The sequence below is a fragment of the Vombatus ursinus genome, unplaced genomic scaffold, assembly GCF_900497805.2.
Source record: "Vombatus ursinus unplaced genomic scaffold, bare-nosed wombat genome assembly UNPS02010193.1, whole genome shotgun sequence".
NCBI lineage: Eukaryota > Metazoa > Chordata > Mammalia > Diprotodontia > Vombatidae > Vombatus > Vombatus ursinus.
Genome location: NW_020949971.1, coordinates 5,714,675 through 5,729,620, shown reverse-complemented (window position 1 = coordinate 5,729,620; position 14,946 = coordinate 5,714,675). Strand labels below are relative to the sequence as shown.

Here is a 14,946-nt window from a genome sequence, read left to right as displayed (position 1 = left end):
TGAGGCCATCCTGGGAGTCTCCTTTGTTGTTGTTTAGTTATTTTCAGTCATGTCTGATTCTCCGTGATCCCATTTGGGATTTTTTCAGCAAAGATACTGAAGTGATTTGCCATTTCTTTCTGTAGCTCGTTTTACAGATGAGGAAACTGAGGCAAACAGGGTTGAGCAGCTCGCCTAGGGTCACAGAGCTTGGAAGTGTCTGAGGCTGGATTTGAACTCAGGTTCTCCTGACTCCAGGGCTAGCACTGTATCCTCTGTTCCTGACCCACGCTGCTGTCTCCATGACAAGTCTCCTCTTGGGCTCACTCTCCCTAGTTATATGACCCTGCCCAAATCCAGGTCATCCTGGTCCCCAGCTCTATGCTTCCATTCCTCTTAGCCCCATCTCACCAAACTCCTCTTTGCTCCCCTCTTAAGGGAGGAGGCGACCCTTCTTGCTCATCCTTTGTGCCTCCGACCCCAGCCCCTTCTGTCTCCTCTGGCAGCTTGTCCTTTCAGTCCTCCCCTCTCTCTACCGAATTTCAATCTCTCATTATCCACTGATCCCTACTCTTCATGTAATCCCACCAACCCTGCCTCTGATCTGCTATCTCTCTGCTCCCTTTCACACTCGGACACCAAGAAAGCACCGTTTAGGCCTGTTGCCTTTGCTTTCTGACCTCCCCCTTGAATTCTGCTGCAATCTGATTTCCAACTTTATCACTTACAAGAAATGTCTCTCTCCGAAGTAACCTTGGATAACTACATGGTAACCACGGCTGCCTCCTGTGGTCTCTCCCCAGCCCACATCCTTCTTCTCCTCTCTGTAGCATTTCATATGGCTTCCCACTGACTCCTTCTAGGCATTCTCTTCCCTGGGTTTTTGTGAGCCTGCTCTCCGCCATTCTCCGCATACCGCCCCCAGCCACCCCGCCCTCCTTTGCTGGAGCGTCTCTGAACCCTACACCCTACGTGTGGATGTGCCCAAGTGTTCTCCCTTAGCCCCCAACTTGGTCTTGATGTGCTCTGACAGGGATCTTATTAGCTGCCATGGGTTCAGACAGAACCTCTGTGTAGATACTGCTCTATCTGGACACCCTAACCCCAGACTCTCTCATGAACGCCGGTCTTGCCGCATAGGTCCTCCCATCTCAAACTCATCACGTCCAAAACAACTCATTATCTCCCCCCCCAAACCTTGCCCTCTTCCTCACTTCCCAATTTCTGTTAAATGGGGCCTTCTTGTCACACTGGAAGCATGCTGGGTTTCGAGACAGAGGCCTTGGCTTCAAATGCTACCTTGTGTACTTACTACCAGTGTGACCTTGGACGAGTCACTTAAGGTCTTCTGGCCTTAGATTCTTCACCTAAATGAAGCGGCCAGACTCATTGACCTCTCGGGTTCCTTCCAGCTCTGAGTTTTCACCCCCCTGCTCCTCGGAGTTCTTTCTCTAAATCTTGACCTGGTTGACCTGGATCTATAAATCCTAGAGCCAAAAGTCAAAAACATTTTCACCCAGGGCAAAAAGCAATTGTGGGGCGTGGGTAGGGAAGGCAGAAGACTAATTATCACCATCGGCCCATGGGGATAGGGGGAGAGGGGCAGTCTGATTCTTGCCACCGTAAGAGGGCAACAGCGGTCCAAGAGAAGGACATAATGGGTAGGATGGGAACAGTTGACAAGTCAAGCCAACGAGCATTTATTAGGCACCTACTGCGTGCCAGGTGCTGTGCTAAGTGGTGGGGATACAAAGAAAGGCAAAAAAGATGCTCGCAGCAGACCCACGGCAGCGCCCCTTGGCAAAGCCCCAGCTCACTGTGCTAGTTACAGCTCACTGGGGGCCCTGTTCACTAGTCAAGCTTTTAATAATCATATCACCAAGAACAGAAAAGGCTTTTAAGCCTAGTGTTTTAAATATATATCTTGAGATGAAAGGGTTTTCTTCAGTAGTTCAGTTCAGATCTGAGGGTCCTGGTCTCTTAAAAGAAAAGCCACCCCCTTGGCCTCTTCCAAATGAAAGTCCTCTCCCTGATAATGCTCCAGCCGCGGCAGCTGGCCCGTGGTGAGCAAGGGGCACTCTGGCCAGCCCTGTTCGCCTTCATGCGGCCAGAGTTCCCTTCCATGAGAAACATCACACCATATTTGTGCAAGCGTTCAGCCCGTGACTCACCATTCAGCGTATCTGTGCTCTTGGACACCATCCAAGGATTTGCCAGCACTAATCTCCCTCCTCCTTGACGACGTTGGAAACACATTGGATCTGGATTTCCCCAGCGAGGCTCATGGGGGGGAGTCTTTCCCTAATACAGTAATCTTCTCCCCCGTAAAATGCAAACATGTACCCAGAGCCAAAGCATCAGAGGGAGGGCTGCAGATAGTCAGGCCCTGCTGGCTTACGAGGAGGCCATTCAGGTAAGCATGCTGGCCATACTCACATCTTAGAGAGGTGCTTTGACTTATAAAAACGTTCAACTGAATAACACTAGGGTTCAGTCTGGTGGGCCAAAGCCAAGGATACCACACGGTAAATGTGTCTGGAAATGCCTTGGGGGGAGTTGCAATGAATCCGGCTGGGATCCTCAAGAGTAGAATGAGATAAGGTCAAGTGCAGCAGGTCAAAGCCCCTTCCCACAATGCACTCAGAGCTTGAGAGCTTGCAGGTGCACCCAGGCAGCTTTCAGGGGCTCTGGCCTCCATCCCATTCTCTCTTGCTGGTCATTGAAGACTCACTTCTCTGGGCTTATTAAAACACACAAGTGACTCTTCTGTTTTTCTCTCCTTAGTTCCACCCTTCTACTTTCAGCATCTGGACCACGTCGGCAGAAGGCTAGACCACTACGAGAGGCCAGAGCTCTCTCTGGGATCTTACGAATACGTTGCTACTTTGGATTACTGCAGAGTAAGTGCCTACAGTGTTGGGGGATAGGTGTTAACTGGGATCGTCAGAGGCAGCAAAACCTGGGTTTGGCTCCTGCCTCTGACGGGGCCTAGCCTCTCAGTGCTCTAGGGAGCTCATAAGACATGCAGAGAAGTAGATTGACGGAGGGAGTTACCTCATCCGGGAGTTCCTGGAGCCGGGGAAATCCCAGGTCCAGTCCCTTGTCCCGGGATGATGACGCCCAGATTCTGAGCCAACATGAACTAAGGAAGCAAAATCGGTTTGTAGGTGAGGTAGGTAAAGGCTTGGCCTCAAAAGCTGGAGACTAAGGCTGGAGGCCCAGTTCCCATCTGGCCCACAGTATGACTTTGTTCACCTCCTGTCTCAAGGGAGGGACTTAAGCCCCATCCTAACAGAAGTCCAGTGATTGATTAAAACCATTTTTCCCAGTCCAGGAGAATGGCCTCTGTATCACGCCGTTGGACACAGAGACCAGCAATGCTATAAGTAGTTTCCAGGCCGCCCGTTGCTGCAAACCAACTGGGAACATTCCTGGGGAAGGGCTGGAAAGCATGGACAGCTATGGCCGGAGCTTTGACCCTGGGCACAGAAACATAGAGGGTGCAGAAATTTAAAATGGTCTTCTTAAAAAAGAACCATGCACTTTTTATACTTGTCCTAACTCCATGTTGACTGCACATGCCCCCTTTTCAGCCATGTCAAAATGACTGAGCCATGCTCAGTGTGGAGAGAAAAGAGGGCTGGAAATCGGGTTCCGAGAACCGAACTCAGATCCCAAGGCTGACACTTAGTAAAGGTGAGATCTTGGTCTAGTCATTTAACTTCATCTGTAAGGTGAGGGGATTGGACCAGATGACCTCTTGTGGTCTCGCGAGCTCTTTGATTCGTCTTGCCCACCCACTAGCAAAAGACATTTGTTCAAACAGGAGGCAAAGCTGCCCAATGGTGCCCCTTTGGCAACAGCATTCAGCTTCGAGGTACTCTAATGACAGATTCCCCACCCTTGTCACTGCCCCCCATTCCTCCGAACTGGTCTCATTTCCTTCTTGTATTATTTGCAGATGTGAATTGGAAAGCTGAGTTGAATGACTAATGTAGAAATATGTGTGATATAATTGGACACGTATAGACTATATCAAATTGCAGACCATCCTGGGAAGGAAAGTTTTAGAACTCAGAATCTTATAAAAGTAAATGTTGAAACTAAAAATAAATGAATTTCAAAAAAGAAAGTTGAGTTGGGGGTGCACTGTGGCGGCTTGCCCCAGGCATGCCAGAAATGCTGGCAAAGGGGGAGAGGTGGGAAGAAAGAGGTTATTAGAGAGAAACAATTAACAAATCCATGGATTGTGCCTTAGCTGAGATTTTTTTCCCAAAGATAAAGTGACTAAGCCAAATGAGGTCTTTGTTTTCACTTACCTGCCTGGCATTTCCATTTTGGTCTGGCCTCCTCCCTGCCCCCACTTTGGTTTCCTAGTTCCACAGAACTTTTAGGAGTTAAATGATTCTGGCTTCACCCATTTTACCACTGAAGGGTATCAAGATATACCTGACCCACTGTGGGTGAGTCAGTTCACCAAATCACATGGCAGCCCATGGAAAGCCCCAATGTCCTTTTTAGCAGATTTCAATGAGATTTGCTATATGGATAAAAGTTAGAGGGATAGTGTCTTATAGAAATAATTTTTGAAACATGTTGATTATTTTCAGTGGTTCCATTGTTTAACATTAAGTTGACCTCAGTGCCTCTGTATTTCAAGTATCCATGATTCCTGGAGAATGTAAGCAGGGAGAGGGAAAGAAAGGGCTAGCTAGCACTTTCTCTAGAGAGGGTTTTGTTTTGTTTCTTGTTTTTTTGGCTTAGTGTAAGGTCCAGAGAGATGGTCCGGGAGGCTTTCCTTGTCTCATGGCTTGGCCCAAATCACCAATTTGGCCTAGATGGCTAATTCCAAATTACCAGATGCCTGTGGGGTTCTCCTTGACCCTGAACCTTGACTCTATTACTTACCCAGCATGGGCTGAGCAAAGGGGCAGGCGGGGAATGATCAGAAGTTGAAATAATCATCAAACCAGATGTGTTTCCACAAACGCTAAAATTTCCTAAAATAAAGTTTTTACCAATGGCAAGTTGTTTTTCATCGTTAAAAGAAAATTCCCAGCTTTATTTTAGTGGAATTCACTTTACCTGTTGACAAGTGCTATGCTTAACTCTTTTTTTTTTTTAATCTTGGTCACAATAATTTAGTTGACTAGGTAGTCATCATTTTGCATGAGACGAAGCGGTGCTTTGAATCATGGGTTCAGAACATGGGGTGGATTTGCTTAGAAAGTAATACTGGTGAATTCAGTTCTGTGGGTCCAGAAAACCACCAACTTTGATTACGGTTAGACAAAGAATACTTTAAAGGCTCAGCACCATACGTGAACATCATTTGTGTCATTTACTTAAATAAGGTGAAGTGGTCTGGTGGAGTGGAGAGGGTGCCGGCTTTGGAGCCAGGAACACCTGAGGTCAAGTCCCGCCTGTGATACATACAGACTGTGTGACTTTGGACAAGTCACTTAACCATGGGGGAGACATAGGAACACAAAAATGTGGTCCCTGCCTTGAAGGAGCTCACATTCGAATGAGGCAAGCAGTATGCATATATCTGTGTGCATACAAGCTATACACCTGGGGGACCAGGAAAGGCCTCCTGCAGAAGTTGGGATTTTAGGTGAATTTTGAAGCCAGAGAAACTAGAAGTCGAGGTGAGGAGGGAGGGCAGGCAGTCAGGACTAAGGTTCAGAGTGGGGAGGCGGAGGGTCATATATGAGGAGGAGCAAATAGGCCAATGTTGCTGGATCATGGGATGCATGAGGGGGGAGGTAAGTGTAGGAAGACTGCAAAGGTGACCCTGGTCTCTCCCGATTCCTCTTCTGTCTGTCAGACTGGGGCTCAGCCTCCTTTCTCACTCATCATCCATATCGTGTACCCTAATTCTGTGCGTTCCCAAGGTTCTGCCCTGGGCTGCCCTTTCTTCTTTCTCGCACTGTCTCTCTTTCCATGACCTTATCAGCTCCCAACCTCTCTATACAGACAGCTTCTAAATCTATATATTCAGCCCCAGGGCTTGAGTTCCAAATTACTGACTACCTCATAGATATTTCAAACTCGACATCCTGGAGATACCTAAAACGCAGCATATCTGAAATATGTTATCTGGGGGCAGCTAGGTGGCACAGTGGATAGAGCGCTTGCCCTGGAGTCAGGAAGACCTGAACTCAAATCTGGCCTCAGACACTTACTAGCTGTGTGACCCCGGGCAAGTCACTTAACTCTGTTTGCCTCAGAGAGAGAGAGAGAGAAATGGCTAGATAAAAAAAGTAAATAAATGAATGAATGAATAAATGAAACGACAGATTATCTCCCCCTCCCCCGAGCCTCCCCTTCTACCAGATGGCCTTCTTTCTGTCCACAGCAGCGCCGTTTTCCCTCCCGCCCAGGTTTGTCACATCATTATCACTTTCGGCTCCTCGCTGTCACCTCGGATCTGAGTCATTTCTAGAGCACGCTGCGTCCACCTCGGCAGAATCTTGCGTCCAGACTCCTCTCTCCACTCACGGAGCCACCACATTAATTCAGACCCACGTCACCTCTCGCTTCTCCTAGATCTCCCTGCCTCCGTCTCTCCGCTCTCATCCATCCTCTCCACCCAGCTGCCGAAGGGGTTTTCCTAGCCTGCAGGGCTGACTGCATCATCCTGTGCTCCGTCAATTGCAGCGGCTCCCTATTCCCTCTAAGATACAATATGTATCCCTCTGTCTTTTCAAGCCCTTCACAGTTCCGGCCTACCTACACGGTCTCATGATACGTGCATAGCCTACCTTTCCAAGTCTCCTTCCTACACTCTGTGGTCCGACCAAAGTGGCCTTCCCTCTGTTGCTCACATAAGCACGCCATCTTTTATCTCTGTGCCTTCCCATTGGCCGGCCCCCTTGCTCTCCCTCAGTCTCATAAACTCCATGGCTTCCTTCACGATGCATCTTAATCCCCACCTTTAACATGAAGCCTTTCCTGGCCTCCCCAACTGCCTGCCTTTCCTCCTTAAACCATACGTACGTACGTTATATTTACTCTGCATGTACTTATATGTGTGCACATTGTCTCCTCCAATAGAATGCAAGCTTCTTGAGGGCAGGCACTGTTTCACTTTTGTCCTTGTACTGTGGGGGCCTAGTGCAGCGTCTAGCACATAGTAGACAGTTGATAAACATTTGTTGATTGATTGGGGTCTGAGGGCATAGGCTGTGTTCATTCTCGGACAAACTGCGTTTGAGCTGATTGGAAAGGACGTGGGTGGAAATGTCTACTAGACATTTGGCGATGTGGGTTTGGGGCCGTGAGAGTAGGTGAACCTCACCAATCATTGGTCATCCAAATTATCACAGGCCTACATCATGAAACAGAGTCTGTGGAAGTCAAGGAAAAAAAGTAACGGACATTTTAATTAACATTGTAATTGTAATTGACAACTCCCACTGGCGTGCAGTTCATCTGTTTCTTCAGCCCGCCATTAATGTGATGCCGCGTTGAGAGGGAAAGCCAGATTCACAATGTTTCACTAATAAGAGATTGTTTGGGGTCGCCTGTTTAGCTGATCCTTATTATTGGGAGCTATTATTGCTAACATAATAGCAAGAACAACTATGCTTCCACAGTGCTCTCCTCCCAACCACCCTGGGAGGTAGGCAGTGCCAGTATTATTCTCCCCATTTTACTGATGAGGAAACTGAGGCTCACAAAGATAAAGTAATCTGTCCATGGTCACCCAGCTAATAAGTGCCAGAGCCAGAACCTGGATCTTCTAACCCCAAGACTGGGTTTTTTTTTTCTATTCTACCCCATTGCTTCTCCTAGTGACATGTTGTAGCTAAACTTATCACAGAATCAGTCTCGGTTTTTCGAGGTCATTTAGTCCAGCCTGTACCAGCACAGGGATCCCCTCTGCAATGTCCCTTACATGTGGAATTAATTGGGAAAAAAAAGATGAAAAGGTTTTTATTATTCGTAAATTATAATAAAATTCAGATTTTGCTTTATAACATTCAGGTTTGTCTGCTGTCGTAATTCTAAAAGTGAATGTCGTGCTTCCTTCTCTGGCCGGAGTCCAGAAAGTTACTCTGAGATTTTTTTCTCTCCGAAATATTTTTGTAAGAGCAGAAGTGAAGCCTCTTTTCCTTCGTGTCCTCTCACACAGCAGTGAGGGTTCACAGCTAGAGCTCCAGGGGTCAGCAGCTGGCCCACGTCTCTGCTAAAACAGACGGGAGGAAGACGCGGCAGCATTTCATTGTTACCAGAGACGTGTCCAAAATTAGCCAGAGCCCTTACTGACATGCTCCAGGCTGGGGGGAGAAAAGGATAAATTTAATTTTGAAATGTGAAGCTATCATATCCTCAGGAGTAGCAGTAATGATAATTATGATAGTAATGATAGCTAATATAGCACTTGAACATGTGCAAAGTGCTTTCCAAATATGATGTCATTTGATCTTCATAACAGCCCTGAGAAGTAGAGGCTGTTATTATCCCCATTTTGCAGATGGGGAAACTGAGGCTGATAAAGGTTAAAGTGACTTGCCCAGGGTCACACAGCTAGTAAATGTCTGGCAGAATTAGAATTCAAGTCCTCCTGACTCCAAAACTAACATTCTATCAACGATAGAAAGGCTTATGTAAAGTAAGTTTTAACAAAATACAGCATGATTCGGATATTTATCGTTGCATTTAACTCAACGCAGCAACCGTATGTAGCCTGCAATGGGTCCAAAACAAGTCCTTGCCTTCAACGAGCTTACATACAACACGTATGTAGATCAATAAATAACAAAATATTTACAAAGTAAATTTAAAATAATAACGGGAGCATAGTCCATGGGGAGAAGGGGGAAGGGAGATGGAAGGGTCAGGAAAGGCTTCAAGCAGGAGGTCACACCTGAGCTAAGCCTTGAAGGGAGCTTGCTTTCCAAGCGATGCATTCCAAGCAAAGGCTCGGAGGTGGGAGATGAGATGTGGTATATGGGAAACAGCAAGTATGGAAGTTTGGATGAAAAGTTGAATGTATAAGTGGAAGTTAAGAAGAGGTAAACATGGAAATATACTATAATTTCACAAAATAAGACAACTAGATATTCTGGGACAGACTCTTGAGAGTAGAATAAGGAAGGATGACTGGGGGTCATTACTTTAACAGATGAAGAAACTGAGTCCAAGTTGGTCAAATGACTTGTCACATGGTTAGTTAGCACCTGAGGAAGGATTTTAATCCAGGTCATCTGACTCCAGATCAAAGTCATGCATAGTAAAAGAACTACGAGTTACCGTCTCGTATCCATCAAATTGGCAAAAAAATAGTTCAAAGTAATGAAACTCGAGGTTGCCAGGGTTGTAGACAAACAGGCCCCTTGATTCGTTGCTGGGAGCTTACAAATTTGTGGGATCTTTCGGCAGAGCAATATGACAGGATTCAGGAAAAGTTCTCAAAGTAATCATGCTCTTTGAGTCAGTCATTCCACTGTTGGGCATATACCTGAGGGTGTGGAGTGGTCAGACATCAAAGACGCCAAGGTCACTCACTGCATCCCAGGCCATCGCCAGCCACCCTGACTTTTGTCTTGCCGCTGGACTTCGATGACCCTGGAAGAGAGGATGAGGCTGAGGACTTTGTGCAGCTCTGCCTCACTTAAATCCAATTCACACTCGAGTCAAGACATCGTCCTGTGATGTCATTGGTCTTCAAAAACGAAGGTGAACAAGGTCAGAAACAAACAAAGAACTATCCGAAGATTTTTCTTAACAGAATTATTTATAATTGTGAAATCACTGGAAACAATCTAAATGTCTAATAATGGAATGGCTAATTAAATTGTGGTATATTAATGCATTAGAAGACTATGATGTGATCTAGATAGGTGAGCATGAGGTATATTAAAAAATCCAGAAAGGCCTGTTTAAAATTTAAAAGAAAGAACCAAAAGAAGGGTGTAGACATTAATTATAACCATATAAGAAGGAAAATGGAAGAGCACGAACAAGCAAAGAATCCTGCTATATGAGTAATAGTAGCCGGCAAAGCATTTTCTGTGTGTTATCCCATTTAGAGGGGTGATTGAGAAGTCATCTCTGACGCATGTATCTCATGCGTTAAAGTGAATTAACTTAAATGTTAGTGGTTATTAAGTTTGTGATACATCATTTTCTGAAATGGGGATTGATGTTCTGAAAGGACTCCCCAGTGAGCCAGCCTCAGGCTCACCCCGGGATCAGGACACCATAACGTCTTAGCAATTTTTTAGGCAGAAGCAGCTACGTCGTGGGTGAGTTCTGTACTGTAGTCCTCATGTCTGAGTTCTTAGAAGGAAGCCCTGACGACCACTAGAGCCTTAGCATCCTGTGCTTTCATCCTGCACAGACGTGTGCCTGTACTGATACGCTCAATGTGCTTGTGTCCTGCAGAACAACAAGCCTCCGAACCCACCGGCCTACATCTTCATGATCGATGTTTCCTATAGCAATGTGAAGAATGGCCTGGTGAAGCTCATCTGTGAAGAACTGAAGACCGTCCTGGAAAGTCTTCCAAAGTAAGGGGCTGTGGTACATTTTATACCATCGGCCATGTTGTGGTAGACGTGGCTGACTAGAAATTAAATTCCCAGAGTGAGAACTCCCTCCACCAATGCAGATTATAACCCCTCCATGACTTTAGTAGAATGAAGTGACTTGTCCACAGTCAAAGAGCTGGGAAGTGTCTGAGGCTCTATTCAAACCCAGGTTTTCCTACGTTCAAGTCCAGAACTCCCTCTGCCTCTTAACCGTATAAAAAGCAAACTTTTTTTTTCAAGTATAGTAAAAAAAAAAAAATTCAAGCCAATATTTTGGAAAGCATAGGGAGTCAATGAGGCAGAAACATAGGCTGGATCTGGATATCTACAAGACCTTGAACAAATCAACTAAACCCTCTGGGCCTAAGGTTGGTCATTTGTTCGAAAATGAAATAGCCACAATCAGACTAGGGGATCCTTAAAGCTCCTTCCAGTTCCAAATCTACAATCTTATGATCTTAAGATTGAACCCACCCACCAGGCCTACGCTCCTTCTCTCCAGGACCAAGGATGGGCAGAGTTGGTGATGGCTTCCATTCAATCCCCCATTGCTTTTATTCATGAGACAGTTCGTTATTGGGCAATGATGTTCTGTAGGACATTGTGCTGGGTACTGAGGAAGACCCAGAATTCAGCTACGACATAACTCTTACCGTCACGGTGCTCACTCTCGGGTTGGTGGAGGGAGAGGAAACGTGGAAAGTGATGACCCTCAGCATTAGATGGTGAGCACCTTGGACAGAAGCCCACCAAAGGCTTTAGGAAAGGTTCCAAGGAGATCCCAGAGACCCCAGTGCTCTTTTCTGGAGGCAGCCCAAGCTATCGGCTGTATCTCTGGTGTCCGTAGTGTGTGCCCATCCCTGCCCCCACCATCGGCCCTTGCTGCTTCTGCCTCCAGTGGACGGTTGGCCGTCGGCATATTGGAGACTCTAGCTAAGCCAGATTATGTGATGAAGATGATCACGTTCATACTATGCTATTCACGTTTGTTCTGGGGGAATCACTTTGTAAACTTTAAAAGGAGGCAGCATGGCGCCGTGGAAGAAAGCCACAAAGCCTGAATTCAGATCCCAGCTTCGTCACTTGTGAGGTCTGAAGCTTCTCCAGGCCTCAGTTTCCTAATTAGTAAAATGAGGTAATCAATTGGGTGAGGCTTTTCCCATACTAGAATCATAGACCCAGGGAATCCTCAATTGGGAGCTGGAAGGGACCTTGGAGGGCATTGAGCCTGGCCGTGGAAGAGGAGCCCCAAATCTGCTCAGCCGCTGCACCCGTAGCACGGCCTTCGGCTTTCCATCTATGATCCGCTAAACTGGGCGGTGGTGTTATTAGAACCAATTAGGAGATGAAACTGTTGTGCATGAGGAAGCAAGTCCCATTGCCATGTCTTCATGGACTCTGGGCCCAGAGGATGGAGCTCAGCGTATGCCCCACTTGTAGCCCCTCCGCCCTTACCCTCGGCCCATATGCTTCTGCCATGCCCTCTCTCCTCCACCGGCCTGTTGTCATAAGTGCCTCCTTCCATCAGCTGAGGTCATGGGCCTGGGTCTGCAGGTCACACGAGTTCCATACGTATCTCTTGTGCTTCTATACACATGGAACCACAACCCCTGGACCCTAGGCTCTGTTTGTACCTGAGAACCTAAAACCCTAATATGGCGGGGGTTGGTTTAGAGGCATTGAGTGGCAGTGTTTACAATTCAACCCACAATCTCAGACAGTTCTTGAATGAGCAATGACCAGGCGAGGGAGGAGGCTCCCAAGGGCACTTGAGGCCTTGGTTACTGTCTTCTGTCCAAGATGGGCTGATGGGCCTATGATGGCCTTCCTGCCAATGACATTTCCCTCCCAAGGCCAGACTTTAAAAAGGTTCATGAGCTTCAGAAAGAGTAATTAAAAATCCCCAATGTCAATAAATACCCTCTCCCTTCTTCTCTCTGCATCCTTGCTTGAGCAGAGTGACCCCAACAATGCCAGTGTCCCCAGATTCTCATTCTGTCTAGCCTAAAGAACATGACTGCTCCTTTTGACACAACGGAGAAACAAAGCCCACAGTGTGGTGGGTCCGACTCAGTCAAACCTGTCTTTATTAAGGGCTCACTCTGGACACTGTCCTTATTATTTTGGAAAGCATAGGGAGTCAATGAGGCAGCGTGGTGGGTCCGACTCAGTCAAACCTGTCCTTATTAAGGGCTCTGCACTGGGGGTACGCATGTACACTTGTCATGGTTCCTCCCTGCAAGGAGCTCAGAGCCTGCTGGGCAGAGGGAGAAGGAGCATCTGGGTGCAGGCAAGGGCAGTGCAGGGTGAGGCTCGAGGGGATGAAGATGGCAGCCCGACAATGGCTTCTGCAACACACTGAGTGGAGGCGCGTGGTTTTCTCTGGGGATGGGACTGGATGGAGATCGGCTCCTGGAAGAGGCAGCGTTTGATTTGGGGCTTCGAAATATGAGGAGGAATTCCACAATCAATTAATCGATAAGGTCGTATTAAGTGCTTTCTCTGTGCCAAGCCCTGTGCTAACCAGCGGGGATTCGGATGGGAGTGAGATTGCCCCTGCCCTAAGGGAGCTTATGTTCTAACAAGGGAGACAGCCATAGATAAGTATGTGCAGGATAAGTATTTAAGGCAGTCAAATACAAGATAATTAGAAAGGAGGAGACACTAACAGTTGGCAGAAGGGGAGGGCCCCAACAACTAAGAAAATCAGGAATGTGGGAAGTGGCATTTAAACTGAACCTTGAAGGTGAGGAGGGGTTGCATTCGAGACATGAGGGACTGCCTAAGCAAACACATCGAGGCAGGAAATGATAGGTCTTGAAAAAGAAACAGCAAGTACGCCTGAGTGGCAGAAACATGGAGTACATGGAGTGATGTATGCAGGGCCAGATCATGAAGGATTTGAAATGCTACTGGGCCAGCCCTCAGATAGAACATTTAAGCTGTTGTTAATGCAGGGTAATGAATTCATCTGCACTTTGAAAAGCAGAAGAAAAGTTATTCTTTGAGACGTGTTTTAATAGTCCAATGGAAGCCGGGTTTGGTCACTCAGCTGCTGCTTGGTCCTTTCTGGCCACCTCGCCCTCTCCTCCTGGCCTCCGGGGAAGCGGCTTGCTGGGCAGTGGGCTGGGCAGAAGGCCTGGCTCTTGGGTTTCACCTCCCAGACTGATGAGCCGTGTGAAGCTTCACTTTCCTCAGGTGTGAAATGGCGGTGATCCCTTTCCCGCAGGCCTCGCCAAGCTTGGGAGCTGGGAGGGACTTGGGCATGGTCTGGTCTGGGTTCTAGTAAGTGCTGGAAGCACTTTTTGAACCATACCACATTCCCTAAAGCTCTTCTTGTTTTCAATCTGTCGGGACTGAAAAGTGGGGCCAATGTGTCAGGGTGGACGAATAGCCTAAGAGGCGGCCAAAGCCCCAGACCCACGCACCACCCACCCCACCTCCCTTTGCCAGGCCCCCTGTAGTTACATCAGAGGAGACGAGACTGGGAATTGGGAAGTGTGTTCTTTCGACATGTTTCATAGTTCAGCCTGTTGAGCATTAAATCCTTTGAGGACAACGTTTCTTTGTTTATTAAGGTTCTTCAAGTATGTTCTCATGGAGAGAAGCCTGATGTTTTGTAATAATCTGAGACATTCAGATTAGATACTTCAAAATCATGAATTCTAGCTCCTAAATGAACCCAGACAACTCCAGGCTACTTCCTCTCTCATATCACTGAAAAATAGCTGAGCCCAGTGGGAATTCATGTTCCACATTCTTTAGTGGGGTCATTTCTTTCTTTCTCTTCTTCTTCCTTTTATCTACCCATAATCAGCTATTGCAAACAAATACCGTCCTTTGTCTGCTTCCTTCCATCCTGAGGAGACAGGGCATCCGGGAGCTGCTCTGGGCCTTTTCTGTCCCCTCGGAGTCAAAAGGAGGGGCCACCAGGCTCTGCCTCAAGGTGCCAACATGGTGGGTGGGTCATACCTCCCGTCTCCTCTGACGGGACACACTTCCCTGCAGCTGTAGGAAGTTTGCTGTCCTGGAGTTTCACCTTCTTCCACCGGCCTGCACTACACAACGCAGTCTGGCTCCCTCTCACCCTTTCCCCTTGCCAACCCCCTTGGGGTCACAGGTGTCTCCCTAGGCGACCAGCTGCTCCGTTTCTTGGTTGATCTCATGGTTAAATCCTCCTCTGGGTCAATGCCTCCGATTCACCCCTTCACACCCCACACCACTGGTGAAGTATTTCTAATTATGGAGCTACATATAGGATTCCAATTTTCAATCAGTAATAGAACATCTATAGGTATATAGAGAAAGGATGAAGAGCTGTAGAGTAGGGAAGGACCTTTGAGATCTACCTCATTGTACAGGTGAGGAAACTGAGGGACAGAGAGGGGAAAGGATGACTTATTCAGTGTCCCAAGAAGGTTCATGC

At 47.2% G+C, this 14,946-nt stretch overlaps 1 protein-coding gene across 2 annotated transcripts in view; it reads left to right on the top strand.

The window, feature by feature from the left end:
* Positions 1–14,946, top strand: part of SEC24D (SEC24 homolog D, COPII coat complex component) — a 105,930-nt gene that overhangs the window by 56,362 nt on the left and 34,622 nt on the right. For both annotated transcript variants that reach the window (XM_027853645.1, XM_027853644.1), the window contains exons 9-10: positions 2,764–2,879; positions 10,375–10,499. In XM_027853645.1, coding sequence (XP_027709446.1) covers positions 2,764–2,879; positions 10,375–10,499 — 241 coding nt within the window. The remainder of the gene's footprint in view (positions 1–2,763; positions 2,880–10,374; positions 10,500–14,946) is intronic.